This window comes from Channa argus, chromosome 21 (assembly GCF_033026475.1).
Source record: "Channa argus isolate prfri chromosome 21, Channa argus male v1.0, whole genome shotgun sequence".
Classification (NCBI taxonomy): domain Eukaryota; kingdom Metazoa; phylum Chordata; class Actinopteri; order Anabantiformes; family Channidae; genus Channa; species Channa argus.
Genome location: NC_090217.1, coordinates 14,201,709 through 14,218,992, shown reverse-complemented (window position 1 = coordinate 14,218,992; position 17,284 = coordinate 14,201,709). Strand labels below are relative to the sequence as shown.

General features: G+C 36.2%; 1 protein-coding gene across 2 annotated transcripts; it reads left to right on the top strand.

Moving 5' to 3' along the window:
* Window positions 1–2,964: 2,964 nt before the first annotated feature.
* Window positions 2,965–16,337, top strand: LOC137106853 (plexin-C1-like). 2 transcript variants are annotated; one of them, XM_067490833.1, is made up of 17 exons: window positions 2,966–4,054; window positions 7,096–7,218; window positions 8,398–8,532; window positions 8,632–8,732; window positions 8,818–8,923; window positions 9,256–9,418; window positions 10,303–10,405; window positions 10,691–10,766; window positions 11,096–11,137; window positions 11,235–11,368; window positions 11,827–11,849; window positions 11,922–12,006; window positions 13,501–13,609; window positions 14,047–14,226; window positions 14,329–14,496; window positions 14,709–14,808; window positions 15,099–16,337. In XM_067490833.1, exons 1-17 carry the CDS (start codon window positions 3,089–3,091, stop codon window positions 15,155–15,157), a joined length of 2,673 nt encoding a protein of 890 aa, XP_067346934.1. In that variant the 5' UTR covers window positions 2,966–3,088; the 3' UTR covers window positions 15,158–16,337. The 2 variants fall into 2 exon arrangements, with proteins under 2 accessions (XP_067346933.1, XP_067346934.1); XM_067490832.1 differs by having other exon boundaries at window positions 2,965–4,054; window positions 11,827–12,006.
* Window positions 16,338–17,284: the final 947 nt, after the last annotated feature.

The window sequence follows — 17,284 nt, the reverse complement described above, 5'->3', positions numbered from 1 at the left end:
CTTAACGGGGAATCAATTATCTATAATTCTACTCATTGACGGCTCACTGAATGAGCCCAGTGGGCACAGGCAGAGGAGCCTGAGGGGTCAGGGGGTCCATGGGCCAGAACCTCTGTAGTTACTGGTTATATTTCTTGTTTAAAGTTGAAAGACATAAAATGACTGGAAAAAATAATTTGACTTTGATACTGAGATACCCACATCAGTCATATTTAAGTCTGTTACACCAGTGGAAGTTTGTATTATAAGTCTGAAAACTTTGCATTAGCAGGTAAATTTTTTTTTTGAGATGTCAAATTTGACATTTGACCCCACAGGCATTTGAAACAAGTACAAAAAACACTTACATAGTGAAATTGCACTAGAAAAAATATGAAAAAAAACACAGATAATCCAAAATTCAAACCCCCAGATAGTGTGTGTGTAAGGTTTGGCCAAGTGGTGGAGGACACACATGCAGCGAGGCAGGATTTTACTTCACTCAGTGTGAGATTTATTTACAGTGAACTCAAAAACAGCATCTCAAACTGGTTTTGTGGATGTGTGAAAAATTGTATTCAAAAATATAAAACAACAACAAAATAAACTTCCTTCAAAGACAAACCCCTACTAATCCATACAATCAGTTAAGACAATCTATTAGTTATTTTCTATAGAAACAATATAAACTGGGAAGGCTATACAATAAATGTTATTAGGGGACTTTTAAAACTTTTTCTCATTAAATCACAAAACTCCCCTCTATTTCACCCCAGGATATTACAGTCTAAATTCCCCCCTGGTATAAAAGCCTTTCAAACCCCCAACTTCCTGTTTGGTCGTCAGGACCTGTTGATTGGTGGAGTGGAGCACACGTGAAGGGTAAGTGTCACACTGACAATGGTTTTTAGAAGATGTATCTGGTACATTTAACCACACAAATAATCAACAGCAACTCTGTTCTGCCAGCTAGATGGTAAAACTAATAGAATTGGTGTGTGATAACAAGTGTGCACCTATTCTCTGCAGGACACGGACTAACAGCATGACAGTCTCAATAATAATTCTCCCAGCAGTAGATTACAGAGGGGCTGCTCAGCAGATTGGTGAGTGTTTTATTAACATTACATTTTGTGTGCAGTTTACACACATTTACACATCCTGCAGAGCAACTAGAAAAATAAGCCCCAGAGTAACACAGGACCTGCTGTTCAGGCTTCGCTGGACTATAGTTCACTAAAAACAACTGAATAATGAGCAACTACACATGTAGACTTAGAGTCTATAGGCGACCAGTGGTTATAGAAGTACTGATCCACTTTATGCATGAGTCCCAGAACACACACACTCTCTCTCTCTCTCTCTCTCTCTCTCTCACACTCTCTCTCTCTCTCTCTCTCACACACTCTCTCTCTCTCTCTCACTTTCACTCTCACACTCTCACTCTCTCTGTCTTTCACACATAGATGATTTGACAATATAACACATTTAAGGTCAGAATTTAAATAAACCAGCAATGGTGAAAGTTTAACAAAATCTATTTAGTCACGTACGATACTTTAGTGCAGTACTTAAATACTAAATGTATTAAGTATTTCTGAAGAAAGGAAGCGGTGCTTCTACTACATTCTATTGCTCAGGCAAATCACATAATGAGCCATGAAAAGTTAAAAAAATGAATCACTTGAATAACAGTTTATATGATGTCACTCATGCGCGTGTAGCTAACGTCCAGAGAAATTACAAACTGCGTCACGTGATCAGACGTCAGCTCGGCGCCAACAAACACCTGAATCTCATTAGCTGAATTAATAAAATAGTAACCGGAAACGGAACTCTACAACTTCATTTCTCCCGCCGTGAAAGCAGGTAAATTGTGAAAAATGTTGTTGAAGTCCGTTTAACACAAACCGTTTTTTATTTCCAACAATTTAGAATTCAAACAGTTTAGTTCAACCAGAGGAAGAAGTCATTTCTATTTCTGCACTGCGAACCTTTGTGCTACGAACTAGCACGAGCTTTTCGGCCTTTAGCATTGCGTTAATTTCAGAACAAGAAAAAGTCTGTAAAACCGCGTTAAACTGTGTTGAAATAAAACAATGAAACTAGAATTATACTTTGTGCAGGATTAGACTGAGAGGTTATGAGAAATGTCTGAGCAGAAACACGCAAAAATAAAAAATGAGAACCTCTCACTAAACCTAAATACTTTCCACATGTATCCTTCTTCTGGGTCAATGCTGGTGAGAAAGTTAGTTTGTCTGGTTTATGATCATTTGTGTGCAAAAGCTCCAAAACGATCTTTTTTTAATTTTAGATATTTTGTGTCACGCAGTCACTAAACATCACTTGTAAACATGGACACGGTAAAATGTGAGTTTAATATGTCGGTTATGAGTTTGGAAATTACATACATGTTCCAATAGTCTGATATTGGGAAATATTGATTCGCTTTGATAAACAGGCCATTTTTTTGTTTTACTGAGACTCTTAAAAAATGTCCTTCCTCCTGCACCACGGCTTTTGGTTCTTATTGAGGCGGTTATCACCATGTGAGGTGTTGAACGGATTCAACATTATTACAAAGTGCAGTTCTGTCTTTTGTGTGAACGATTAAAATAGCTTCTTGAAACTGACGCTAGATGTTATCCTCGCTTTAGTAGCCTGCTGTTATTGGATATTGGTTGTTTGTTGGGTTCAGTAGATTTATTGTCTGCTTGTTCGTTATATAGTAAACTTACAGAATCATCATCAACAACAGGAAAAGCGGATTTATCAAACGCTCTCTATTCTTTTTTTCATCTTCGCGCATATACATCACTGCATTTACTCGTTCTGTGGTTAGATCAAGACTTTAAAGACTTTATTTGAAAAAACGTGGCACAAATGCATCGCAGTGAAGACATTATGAGTAAAAGTTCCTCGGAGATGATAACGTTGCCTGTTGTTTTTCGGTTTCGCTGGCCGCGCTCCCTCCCACTCCTCTTTGAATATATTCGCTCTGCGCTTTTACGCACGGCTCCAGTGACACTGTGTCGGAGAGCAGGGTGTCATGCAGGACGTCAGGGTGTCGGTGTTTCCCAGTTAACGGTTCCACCGCTTCTAGAAAATGATCCTGTTAACTGGTCTGCTTTTTATTCTCTGGGGAGAACCGGGTCGGTGTCTAGACGAGGACCGAGGTTTTATTTTTGATGGAGGTATCCGCCGCTTCGCCGTGGCCAACGACACGGTTTACGTTGCTACAGAGGAGAAACTGTACCAGCTGAGCCACGACCTGACTCTGGTCCAGATTCTGACCCTGAGGGGAAGGGTTAAGGACGACAGCGAGGCAGCGCACTTTTACCGGGTTTCTGAGGGGGAGAAGTGGAACGGAACTTTCAGCATCAACATATTGTTGCCATTTGTTGAGAATCACACTCTGATCAGCTGCGGTGTAACTGACAATGTATGTGGTTACTGTGAGGTTCTGGACCTGACGAACATCTCTAAACTGATCTACAGTGAAAACGTGCAGGTGGGACCACACAATCACAATAGCTCGTCCGTCGCATTCTTGGTGAAGCTGAAGACTAGACCCGAGACTTATATTCTGAGTGCGATACAGAAATATGAAGGCGATTCCGCAAAGTGCGGCCCTGGTTACAACGCTGTGAACCTTCACAATACAAATGACAAACAGAGCGGAGAAATATTTTCTGTCATTGACGGGCAAGCAACGCCGATGACCGAGTGCAAAGGTAATGTGGAGTTTGTGGACGGATTTCAGATAAATTCCATCATATATCTGCTTTCCAACCTGCCGTCAGGTCCTAAAAACACAGTCCGTCTCAGTTGGCTGGAAGGCAAAACAAACAAAAAGGACACTTTCAAGTCGCAGCGGTCTGTGGTCCTCCGTGTCTCTGATGGTGAAGGCAGCAGACTCCTGTCCTCCTCGGTGATCCCGGGAGGATCTCCGGGGCTCTGGAGCGGAGTGTTCACCGTGGACGGAGGACAAACCAACACCGAGCTGGTGGTGTTTGACATCAGCCCAGATCTCACCGGAGGGACCGAGACAGACTTCTGCCGACTAGCGACGGTGTTTTTTAATTATTTTTATTATATTCATTTTTTCATCTTTGTTCTTTTAGCCTATGTTTTTTATATGTTCTTAGAGAAACTGTTCCACTAGGGTCACATTTTGTCGTCAATGCAAGTTGAACCAGATCACTTCATTATTGTCTGTTGTCATAGTCACAATGTTAAATGTTGAGATTCAATGTGTTAAATGTCGCAAAGATTTACCACCATTAAAAAATTAGGATGGAAAAAAAAAATTAATGAAATGAAAAAGACATTGCTATAATCCATATTCTACAAATATGATAAAATTCCACTTTTAGTTACTGCAGATTTTAGTTTTTCAGAAAATAGTTCTTCATAAATACTCAGGCATGTGTTTATCATTCATGAATACATATTTTAAACTTGTTCAGTTTACTCTAGCCTCACTTAATGAACTTTATATGGGTCAATATCACCAGAGAGTGCCTTTCAACCCTCACAATACTCAAATATTTGGATTTTAATTTACGCTTCACTTTATGTTATGTCATAAATAGTGGACACTCAAGTATATAAGAAATATATTATCTGAGCTCCCACACATTTTTTTTTATAATTTTGGGCCATTTTTCAGAGCATAAACATACAATATGTCCATCCTGTCATGGATAGATAGATAGATAGATAGATAGAGAGATATATATATATATATATATATATATATATATATATATATATATATATATATATATATATATATATATATATATATATATATATATATATATATATATATATATATATATATATATATATATGTGTGTGTATATATATATATATATATATATGTGTGTGTGTGTGTATATATATATATATGTGTGTGTGTATATATATATGTGTATATATATGTGTATATATGTATATATGTATATATATATATGTGTATATATGTATATATGTATGTGTATATATGTATATATATATATATGTGTATATATGTATATATGTATATATATATGTATATATATATATATATATATATATGTATGTATGTATGTGTATATATGTATATGTTAAATAAATTTTCATTGCAATATTAAGATGCAAATGATAATTTCTGAAAAGTATGATGTCCCTTTCCAGGGTTATTTGTTTGCTTTTAAATTATAAATGCATAAAAGATTTTACGTAAAACATGTGTTTTTAAAGAAACTCATAATTTGCACATGTATTTTCTTATTTGGAGAAAAAAAATTGTATTTGGACGCAGTTTTTTGTTTGCATGTTATTGCCCCTACACCTAGCTATTGAACACACTGGATTAAATAGGTATGATTGAATTATTATTTTAAATAATATTTTAAAATACCAAGATGACAGGGTGGACAAGCACACGACGGGGTGGAAAACATAAAGCAGAACACAAATAGCATGACAAAATATGGCAATGAAACATTTATTCAACTTAAGAAAACAAATAAAAAAATGTAATTCTCAATCACATTGATATAACCAAACATATAGAACGACTTCTCTGGTTGAGATGAAACAGGGAGGGAGTTAAAAAAAACCTGGTGTCATACGGCTGACTTCATCACGGAGATAAAAAGACCTAACTTTCCTCTCAATTTCCAGAGCTGCACTACTTTCATTTCCCTTCACGGTTTTACAAAGATCCACACTGAGGGTTGCATTTCTTTTTTTTTTTTTGGAGTAGCCAAATGCCATTTGTGTGTACTTCTGGAGTTTGTACTTCTTTAAAATACTTCCAGAGGTCACCCTGGCAATCAGTTTTCTTTCTCTCTCAGTTTTTGCGTTTCTGTATTTTTGCCTGATGTTCTCAACCAGTGTGGTGTGAAATAGCAGGGCTCTCGTAATGGGTGACCCAACTTTTTGGCCTCTTACCAATTCCCTGACTTTTGAGTGAGGAGACAATGATGGTTCTTATCTCTTCATCCTCTGGTACCTTTTTGAATTACAAAACATTATCTACAGCAGATGTTTTCTATAAAATGTAATCTAACATTTCTATAAATTACAATATTAACTACAAATAAATGCTATGTCCACCGTATCGAGTCTTAGGGGCCGGCAGGGTGGACATTTGGAACAACGACAGGGGGACATTTTGAGCTTCAATTAGCATATTATCTTACAACAAACTGTGATTAGCTAAATAGTTAGTCTGGTTGTTGAAGAGAATTTGGTATATTTAAACTTACATATTTTGAAAATATTCTATTTTACTCACTTCCGGTATATTTTATGCCGGCAGGGTGGACAAGCTTTGGCAAACCAAGTAAGCAAACTCATATGAATAAAATTTGTCATTTGGAAAGTCAGCAGCTTATTCACCTCAGCAGTAGAAATTCCCGCCACTGAAGAGATAAAAAAATCTGTTGTTCTGATTTTCTGCCCCTTTGCAGATTCAGCAATAAGGCAGGGTGGACAACCATTCAAGGGACATGGACAAACTGTTCTTTTTTTATTAAATAAAAATATTTTTATTACAAAATGATCCATACACTCAATTTGAGTAATATCTTATTTAACAAAATATTAATAGGAAATGATTTTTTTTTATGATTTGAGTATTTTATTCTCATTCAAATTTAATGAGCAGTGCCTGGGACATAGCAAAATAACATATATCCTCTTATACAAAACAAAAAAATATCTTGAAAATGTATCTAAAGAGCCAAGTAATGCTTCTTATATGAATAAAAAAAAACACACCCTTTTATGGTAATTTGTATGTTAAGTTATCATGGCAAATGAGTTATTTATGTTCAGGACACCAAAAGGCACCCTACAGTGATATTGACCCATATTATTATACTTACATAACTTTATATTTAAAGCCAGGACAAAATGACAAACCAGTAAAGAATAAAGTTGCTTGGTTTAACTCAACTTGATGATCTACCATTAGAACCTCATTAACTTGATAGTGATAAACTATTTCTATATCAAGTACCTGAATACATCATAGAGCTGATCTTCAAGGATGGAAAAATACCTGTTAGACCCACATCTGATGTCCGTGTAATTAATGCTTTGGTTTGTGTTTCTTAGTCAAAGACCCTGAAACCAAAGGCAGTTCTCTTCAGACAGAAGCAGATGACCTCAGTCCTGACAGTGAGACAGAAGGCCTGGATGGTTTTCTTCATTGGGACAGGAGATGGGCAGCTCATAAAGGTTTGTATAAAAAGTGATGTGTAGCTTTTATCATTATCAATTAATATAATTTTTTATAAAAATATTTTAAAATATACTGATGTATCATTATTGGTCAACCACCTCCCTTTCGGTTTATCACCTGAGTTCAGTGTCACCACAGCGGATCATTGTCCACATGTTGATTTGGCACAGTTTTTATGCTGGATGCCCTTCCTGAAACAACCCTCCCCAATGTTTACCGGGCTTGGCCCGGCACTGCACAGCTGGGGATGGGAATGGGCTTTTAGGATTTCAGTGTCTTGCCCACTAGAAACTTCGGCCGGGAATCGAACCACTGGGGACAACTACTAACAGTGATATTTAACTGTTTGTAACTACTGTACAATGTTTTCCATATTTACCTTAATTAGTGTTGTTATACGTCGTTTTTTTTAGTGGGAAACACACTTTTACATTTGTATTTTAAGTACAAAGTAATGTGCTTAGTATTTTAACTTGAGTAAAATATCTGAAATGGTACTTGTAGTGGGTCATTTCTTTAGGCCTGAGTTTGTGTACTTGTAGCACCTCTCCACATCACATTCAGCTGAGTAGCTGCAAAATGCTCAGTGGCCTTGTCCTCATGACATTATTAAAACCATCATTGTTAATGTTGTGGCTGATCGGGGCTTCTTTATTGGAGATGATCTTCAATGCTGTATTTATTCTGTCCAACTTTACAGTGGATTGGTTATGTAAATTTGCTTTGTTTAAAAATGTTTCATTTCTTTATTTTCTTTCCTGAAGTTATTGCACAGTCTTGCACTATGCTTGGGTGTGAATAACCAACATCCTCTCAAGTTTTCCACTGTAATGTTTCTATTTATCTATCATCCTCTGTCTTCTTTCCAGACAAAAAATAACTAATATTCTGCAGACCCTTCTTATACACACTCACTTAATTTTTAAAGACTATAAAAAAATCTGAGAACACTTTCAAACTCTCTTCTAGACAAAATAGGCTCCTTCATGCTGCATTTACGTTCAAGACCTCTTGAAACTATAGAACTAAATGCCTTGGCTATAAATACATGACTGTAGTGAGCTAGATTGTTTCTAACTTTACAAAAAAGTCACTAAAGCCACTAAGTTTAAATATTTACTGAAATAGCAGCTCAGTCTGTCAGTAATATAACAAAGCTACATTCTTGTTGTCAGCTTGCTGTGGACAAAAACTATCACACCACATGTCCCAAAGTGCTCTACACTGCAGCCGATGACCAGCAGATGTTTCCCAAAATCCACCTGGATCAAGTGGATCGTAAACATGTGTATGTGGCTTTTGGAAACCAGGTAGGTGCATTGTAGGCTGCATGTATCATATGTCACTTTGGTTTATACAGTGTTATTTATATATGTGCTGCGAGTGTTGCTAAGTGTTGTTTGTTCTAGATGAAGCGAGTACGTGTATCAAAGTGCAGCACGTACACAACTGTGGAGCAGTGTTGGTCTGCACAGGATCCACAGTGTGTCTGGTGCAACTCTAATCAGAGGTCAGGGAAATGTGATCTACACAATCTGCATCATCTGCAGTTGACAACCAAATAGAATATTGGTCATAACTTTTTTTTTTTGTAGTTGTACATTTGAAGATGACTGCAAAGACTCAGACTGGGTTTCTATTCCTGATACTTTCCAACCGAAAATGGTTTCCTACCAACTCGTAAAGAACTCCACTGGCCCGGTACATGTTATATACTAACCAGTAAATGACCTACCTGTCAATCAGATGACTGTCTTATTTATTCAGTACTGCAACAAAACATGTCTGCTTGTTAATTTACTTTGGACATCTTTGTAAAAACAGAAAAAAATACTGAAAGACTCAGAATAGGTGAAAAATTATTCACCAGTTTACAAATCAATGTCATCTCATGGTTGACATTATGACATAACAAAACGATTTACTACTAAAAACTTCATGATTAATACTCTGACATTTATTTAATTAAACCAGAACCCGTTCTGTCTGTCAGTTATTTCGCATTTAAAAACTCACATCTTCACATTTCTTAGATCAAACTTAACATCCAGACACACCTGACTGTTAGTCAGGTGCCTTCTAAGTTTGCTTGTCAGTTCTCTGGACCTTCCACTAAGCTCTGTAGCAGGAGTGGGATTCCGCCACAGTTCCCACAATGCACCTGCATTCTCAGAAATGGCACGCTTCCTGCTGAAGGTCAGTGACATTTGATAAATGTAATAATCCAGTGAGTTAAATTTCAGTCAAATAACTCACCAGCCACTTAATCAAGTAAACATATTTAACTGCTCATTTAAACAAATGTTTAATCTTAGAGGGCAAAGATTTGAATATATAAGATTTGAATATATCATTTGAAAATATCATTTGCTATAAACAACATGAAAGCACAGGTCCATCCTGCCTTTATCGTCTGCTGGTGGTTTAGTGATGTGGGATATTTTTACACCACAGGATATTTAGTAACAATTGAGCAATGATTAAATGCCACAACCTACCTGAGTGTTATTACTGACCGTGTCATCCTTTCATATCCACAATGTACCCATCTTCTTATGGCTACATTATCCAGAAGGATAATGTACAATTTCCCAACCCTAAAAATCATCTCAAAGTGTTTTTATTTACATCACATTGACTTTGAATGTAGTCAGATGTCCTACACTGTCACCAGACCTCAATCCAATAGAGATTCTTAGTAGAACAGGAGATTTACATCATGGATGTCTCTTTGTCTATATGTGACTATGTGATGCTATCATGTCTATTTGGACCAAATCTCTAAGAAATGTTTCCAGTACTCCAGTAGAATCTGTGCCACAAAAAATTAAGCCAGTTCTGAAGGCAAAAGGGGGTCTAATCTGGTACTATCAAGGTGTACTTAATAAAGTGGCCAGTGAGTACTGCAATAAATCAGTGGTTTTATTTACAACTTTGGCCAGAACAGAGAAAACACTGAGAGAGACTGATGAAAGTTTCTTTACCAGTTGGCAAATCTGTGTCATCTCTCATATTGTGATGGAGCATAAAAACATGTACTACTGAAAACTCTGAGAAATACTCTGACATTTTTTTAACAGGTCTGCATGTCACAATCGAGATTAGACTATGGAAGGTGAACCTAACAGAGAAACTGAAGATAACCATATGCTCTGACATCACGGGCTCTCCAAGCTCTGTCTTGTGAGTCCATTAAAATGTTAAAGAAATCACCTGCTGTCATAGTCACAATGTTAATTGTTAACAGTAACAGTGTCTCTACTTTAAATAGTAGAAAATTAACTTTTTGGAAGAAAACCTTTTATTCCTGAAAAGTAACAGAGGGTTTGCTTTATAACCAGAATGTTGTGATGTTCTGGTGATAAAATTGTTTTGGTCTTTGTATTGTCAGGTCACTGTGATCCACATTTCTAGTGTTGTAATGGTGATGATCTCAGCACCAGTATGTGATATTTGTTTTGTCTTCAGGTGTCAACGCTGTATCAATTCTGGATGTGGATGGAGTAACAGTGGTTGTTCCTGGGCAAATGAAGGAGTGAGAAATGTAGGCTCATTATGCATGAATTATATCTTATGTAATCTACACACATTGTCCAGTCACAGGCCCTTTTTAACTACCCATAGATCCCCCCCCTGAAATTTCTTATTTCAAGGTTTGTAAGTTTGTTTTATTTTAAAAAATCAAGGTAAGTTTATCAATTGAGATATGGCCAAGCTAATTATTTAAATGTCTCATTTTTTTTCTGCACACAATAAACAAAAACTTAAAACAATATTATACGCATTAGAACATACTTTTTTTCCATCTGCTGACTCTGACAGAACAGTAAATATCATGGAAAATTGCTGAAACTCTACTTTTTCCTCCTAAAGGCTGGTGTTTGTCAAACGATTGAGTCAGAGATGAACGTTTCTGTGAGTCTGAACATTAACCCTCTATTCCTGACACACTGCATTCATACCTTTAGTAGAAAGTTTTGTAGTAAAATATTTTTTTGTGTTTCACTGTCAGAGGCCAGAGATCTTTTCCATCTCTCCCAGTGTTGTGTCTGTCTATGGCAGGAACCACGCAGTTTTATCAGGTCACAATCTCAGTAATGTGACCAGAGTGAGGATCCAGATGGACAAGACCTGTTCTCCACAGGAGTGAGTCTGTATTACATTAAATATGAAAAAGAGCACTGATTGGGAAATGCCACCAATATTTCAGAACTAACACATTTCAAAGTTTAAGGATATTAATATTTCATTTAATATTTATAAAGGTAATAATGTGTAATAGTTTTATGCTCTGAAGACGTAATCTGTGTCTCACCTCTAATAAAAAGAGACTGTGGTTTACACATGCTCACACACAGACTTCAGTGTGGTTGTACGGCTTGATTTACCATCTTCTGGCTCCACACAGCAGAAACATTTACTGTCAGGGAAGCAGCTGCTGATTTGTGAGCTCTGAGTTTTTAGGTTTATGAAAGAATTAAAGTTGAGATGTGAGGTATTGCCTTATAAAGTATTGTTGCTGTATGATGTCACATACCAACTTACCTCCATAAAAAGTCTGTGAGGTTAAGACGTTTCTCTTTCTCTTTGCCATCCTCTGTCAGGTCTCCTGTGTGGAACAATACAGGTGTGAGTCTGACATTCCACATCCCCAGTTCAAATATCAAAAGCCTAGTCAAAGTTTGTGTTCTCCTCCCAGATGACAGTTGTCATGGCAACAGTAAAATCACCTACAATTCATCACCATCCTGCACAAAACTTGAACCAAGCAGCACCTGGTCCAGGTATGTCTGGTCTGTTTCTCTAAATCCAATTTCTCATTTACTGAACATCAAAGACTGCTGATGTACCATGAGACGAAGAAAAGTGTCTTTGAATTTAGCATTTTGGTGAAAGTAACTAAGTTGATATTTATTCTTGGTGTTTTAGGTGCAAAACATGTAACAGGTTCAGTGCAAAGGGAGGAGCTTCAATGATTCTGTTAGCAAAAGAGTGTAGTGTTCTTTAGAGAGTCAAAAACAAATTAAAAGTAAAATATGCATTATGTACATGAAGTTATTGTAACTTATTTAAACTGGACGTATGATGTGATACTTTTACTTCTTCTCGGCAGTTAATCTAGAACACTCATAGTGGCTCATGACCACTTCCTTTTTTAGCTACAACAACTGCTATTTCTGGCCTCAGAAGGAAGAATGAAGGTTAAGATGTGTTTGACTTTTATGTATATAAAGGAGGAACATCCTAGTTTATCATTATTGTGTATTACTAAAGAGGAGAAAGGAAATAGTGACTAGTGACAATAGTAACATGATGCTTTGTGTCTTCTTAACATTTCAAATATTAAAATAATTGATGAATAGTAATGTTCTAAGGTTTTTGAAGAATTCCTTATAATTTCTATATGTTAACTAAACTTCGTTAAAGTTCTTAAACGAGCTGCTGTTTTTTACATTTTCAGAGATTTTGTGTTCGGTATAATCATATCATATACTGCAGTGAACATTACAGCAGTTTCAAGAATCTGCAGGTTTTTGTCTCACTCTGTTGGTCCCACACTGCAAGTCCCAGGGTAGTTGCCACATGCTACTCAGTACTATAGAGGAGCCAGCTTTGGACATGTGTTCATGCTCATGTACCATGTGTAAATGACAACAGAGAGTATGAGACTTATTCTGTATTTTATTGTATTTCTAATTCTCTGCTACTATGGGTGGATGGAAAATCCTAATCTTTGTTTCCTTGTTGTTTTTTACACACCCTTTTAGAAAAGAATTAGGATAAAATACTTTGGTGAATGTTTTTGAATGACAGTTAGTGCACATCAAGAATGACATATTGTTGCCATTGAAAGAAAAAAAAATTAATAGTAACAATAAAACTGAGCAGCATGATTACATTTGTTTTTTGTTTTTCATATACTTTTATCCCGCAAGTATTTTTTAAAATTTAAGTTATCAGACTACATTTATTATAGTATGCAAATACCTGTGAAAAGAACTGTATTGAGTTTGCTATTTTTATGTTTATTTTGCTCAGATGCTGACCCACTGGATTTAGGAGTTTTTTTTACCTCACAGACACACATACAAATAGTTGTACAATGTAGAAAGAGTGAAAGTAGATGGTAATAGACTAATCTAAGAATTTTTATACATAAGCCCTATATAAAATCCACAAGTGGAATTCAGAAATGTGACATCTTAAGAAAATGCTTTCTCTGGTGTCCAATCTGTAATTTCTTGTTCTCTGATTGTCTGCTGCTCTGTGTCCTGCAGTGGGAAGAGGAATATCACACTGACCGGATCCCACCTGGAGTTTGTGGAAGGGGTCATACACAGCCACACCCCACAGGAAGTCAGATATCCCAGAAACAGCATCTTTCAGGTCTGTGTTCAAGCTTGTGATTATGTAACATGAATTATATCAATATCAAGCTGCATTACTGCGCATCGTCACATTACAACACATATTAAATTAAAATGTTAAAGAATGAGGATTCCACGTAATCATATTGCAATTATCATTTAACATTAGTTAACATATTTGTTCTATGTTATATTTCTACTTACTTACTTGAGCCTTTTAATTGTGCGTTTTGTCATATTACACCATCTAATGTCATGTTATATTCATAAACCGATCACATTTGTATTATTGCACTGTATTAGCAGTTTTTATTTTATTGTCAGTGTCATGTTGTTTCATAGTAATTTATCTCACAGGAGCATAGCTTACCATCAGAAAATCTTTATCACAACACCCATGCCATGCTTAAAATACTTTGTTATATCATAACAAAATGTTTCTTTAATTTGCTGCAGGAGCTAACATATGAAACACCTGCAGCTGGAATCACTGAGGGAACTTTTACCAGCTCTGTTTCTCTGAAAGTAGCCAATAAGACTGTGGTTTGTTCCACAAGCTTCACCTACTACCCAGACCCTGAGTTCATCAGCTTTACATCCACAATGACAGGAAACAATGTGCGCATCACCTTACAGGTAATGCATATACGTATATATATTCACTTTTTTTTTTTCTTTTAATATCAAATGAGCAGACATGAATACATAGGTCAGCAGGTGATTCTGGTGTCATTTCAGAAAAAGGCAGACAAACTGGAGATGACAAAAGAAGAGCTCTTTGTGTGGGGCCTTCAGGATGAAAAGCAGTACCCCTGCCTCATGCGGGAGAAAGGAACCAGTAATGAGACAGAGTTTTTTGTCTGTGAAATTCAGAGCACATCTGATACTGAATTTCAGCATTTAATGGTAAATCTGTCATTCAAACTGCCCAAGCTACAACATGGAAACACAATTTATTGTAATTCTGTTCAGGAATAATGTGGATCAAGATTGAACCCAGTTACAGTTTAGCTCTGTATTTAGAAGTATTTTAAGTTTCAAGCTAATTGACCAACGTGCTGATTATAAATGTGTAATGTGTAATATTTTTAGCATTGTTGTCTCCTTTGTTTTCCCAGTTACAGTATGGTAACAAGACAGTGAGGCTGGGCCATCCATCTTTATTACACCAGGTCCTACTGATACTGCGTATACTGCTGATACTTTGTGTTCCTATAGGTAAGTACACCAATTAGATTTGACAGAGATTTTGTATCTGTGCAATCTGTTCAACATCAGCTGTTTCTATGAACATTTGAGGCAGAATTAATGTTGTATTTTTCTATGGATTCTGTGTAATTATGTACAAGTATGTAAATGACATGTTGCGTAATAATTTTCTATTGCTTTCAATAGAATATATGAATGTAATTGCAGTGTAAATACTGATTGAGAACATTTTCCACATTATGGGTAAAATCCTGTTAGACTGTTTGGTCTGAATGTGTAACTGTCTGTCTGTCTTTCAGTGTTGGTGTTGATCTGTCGATGGCTAAAGAAGCTCACGACTGAGACGAACAAGATCTGACATGACACAACAGTCATTTTTGTCTTTTGATGACAATCCACTTAATCTCAGGTCTAGTTGTACATTGTACACGTTTCAGTACATGATGATGAAATGGATCCTCTCCCTAAATAAATAAGAATTGATTTTGTCACAGGTGAATATTGACATGCTCGTTCTTTCCCCCTTTTCAGTCGTCATCTTAAGCTAATATAATAACTTGCTAACTCTAGTTTTACCACACACAAATGCAAATGGTTTTGATCTTCTCTCTTCCAGAAAGAGAAAAAACTCTGTCAGCCTATTAGATTTAAAATTGTTTTGTTTTTTTAACAAGTGTAGGGCATATACTGCCATATATAGATGCATCGCTATTGTGAAAGGACATAAATGTTAAGCTTGTTAGTATGTTATTTTGTATTTTTTGTAATTTGTGGTCAACAGGCCAGTCTGACCCTAAACACCACAGTTTAGAACTGCTGGATATAATACAAGCTGCTCACGTTTAATGGGACCCTCAGGAAGTGATCAAATATTTGTTTTATGAATTATATAAAATAAATGACACTCACATGCTTAAATTAGAATTTGAATAGGTTTGAATCAGTGACATTTGTTGATTTTGCTAAAACAGGCTCACGGCTGAGGTGAACAACCTCTGACTGTTATTTGCTCCTTTACAATGTACATAAAACCACATTTTTATTCTCATCTTTGGTCTCCATTTTATAAGGGGATACATTTTACTAAACATATTGATATTCTTTTTATTATTGATGTTTAGATGTCTATATCCTTGATAAGGTGCAGAATGTCTACTAAAGGTCCAGGATCAAGACTCTACCAGAGGCCCCCAGGGGCCGTGGTCATCAACATAAACCACTATATCAGACATAGGCCAGCACAAAGAAAGAAATGTGCATGATGCAGCAAGAAACACTGAACCTGTGGCTGCAATGGGCAAAGTATATACATATTTACAAAAAGAGTCTGTCAGACAATCATAACTCTGATTTTAAATATTTACGATATATTCTGCACCTTATCAAGGATATAGACATCTGGGGGATTATTATTTTAAATATTTACGGTATATAGTTTGGGCATCACGGTCATAGTTTCAGTGGTTTTGGTGCTCATTTATTTCTCTGTGCTGCCTGTCAGTCAAGTTCATACTGTCATATAGTGAAGAAATTCTTTGTAACTAAAGCAAACTGTAAAACTGACTGGTTCTCATAAAAATTCAGTATTTGATTCTCCATGGTATTTTCTCCAGTATTATCGTGTTTCACAGCTCACCACAATCAAATAAGTAACAGTTATGCTCCCATATTTTGTTTAAATGTGTTAAAAATCATCACTTTCGTGAACAGTGACGCGCTGTAGTGAATTACACAGTAACTAGGCCTACAGAAGTCATACTTCAGCAGCACTGAACCACAAGTGACTCTCAAAGGGGCTAAAAATTGACATCTGACAATGAAACCAATATTTTAGAAACCTAGTGATGACCGCACTGAGGTCTTGATAAGAAATTGAACAGTTGTGGTTTTATAGATATGACGCTCTGATCTAGTGCCACCATTTACATCTAAAAACCAGAGCTTTTTCAAAAAAAATGGCCAGTTGCCAATTTTGTCCTATACACAATAAAACTTTTAACCAATTTAAAGTTAATTATGATTAATAATCAAATATTTTCCACCTGTCAGGTACAAATTCCTGAAATATCATCTGTAATAGGCTTACTCAAGAATACCATGCATTGGTTTGATGGTGGCCTCTACTGTCATTTACCATAGTTGGTTGACGTCTAAGGTCAGCAGAACTGTCTCCCGTTGGAAACGAGTCACTTTAACCTAGCTGTTTCTGGAAGATGTCACATATGAAAAGTTGTTTTATTGACTGTCTCAGCTCTTGGGTTTAACAGATGAGGACTTGACAAAAGTTCAGTTCTTGTTGTTGTTCAGTTAAAATGTGGGGGCTTCTGCTTTATATATAGTATAAATTAATATATTAAAATCAAACCTTTCACCAAAATCAGTTCAGCTTTTTTTGCTTGCGAAATTTTTTCAGTGCAGAGGTGTGATTTACTAGAAGATAAACAGATGCTCCCCAGCTACAATTACAACTCAACTTCCAAAAGTA

Excerpts from the sequence above, each read along its gene's own strand:
- LOC137106853 (XM_067490832.1), top strand. The coding sequence starts at position 3,089 with ATGATCCTGTTAACTGGTCTGCTTTTTATTCTCTGGGGAGAACCGGGT. Across the intron at positions 4,055-7,095 it reads ACTTCTGCCGACTAGCGACG|TCAAAGACCCTGAAACCAAA; the intron begins GTGTTTTTTAAT and ends TGTGTTTCTTAG. Across the intron at positions 11,138-11,234 it reads AGTCAGAGATGAACGTTTCT|AGGCCAGAGATCTTTTCCAT; the intron begins GTGAGTCTGAAC and ends TTTCACTGTCAG.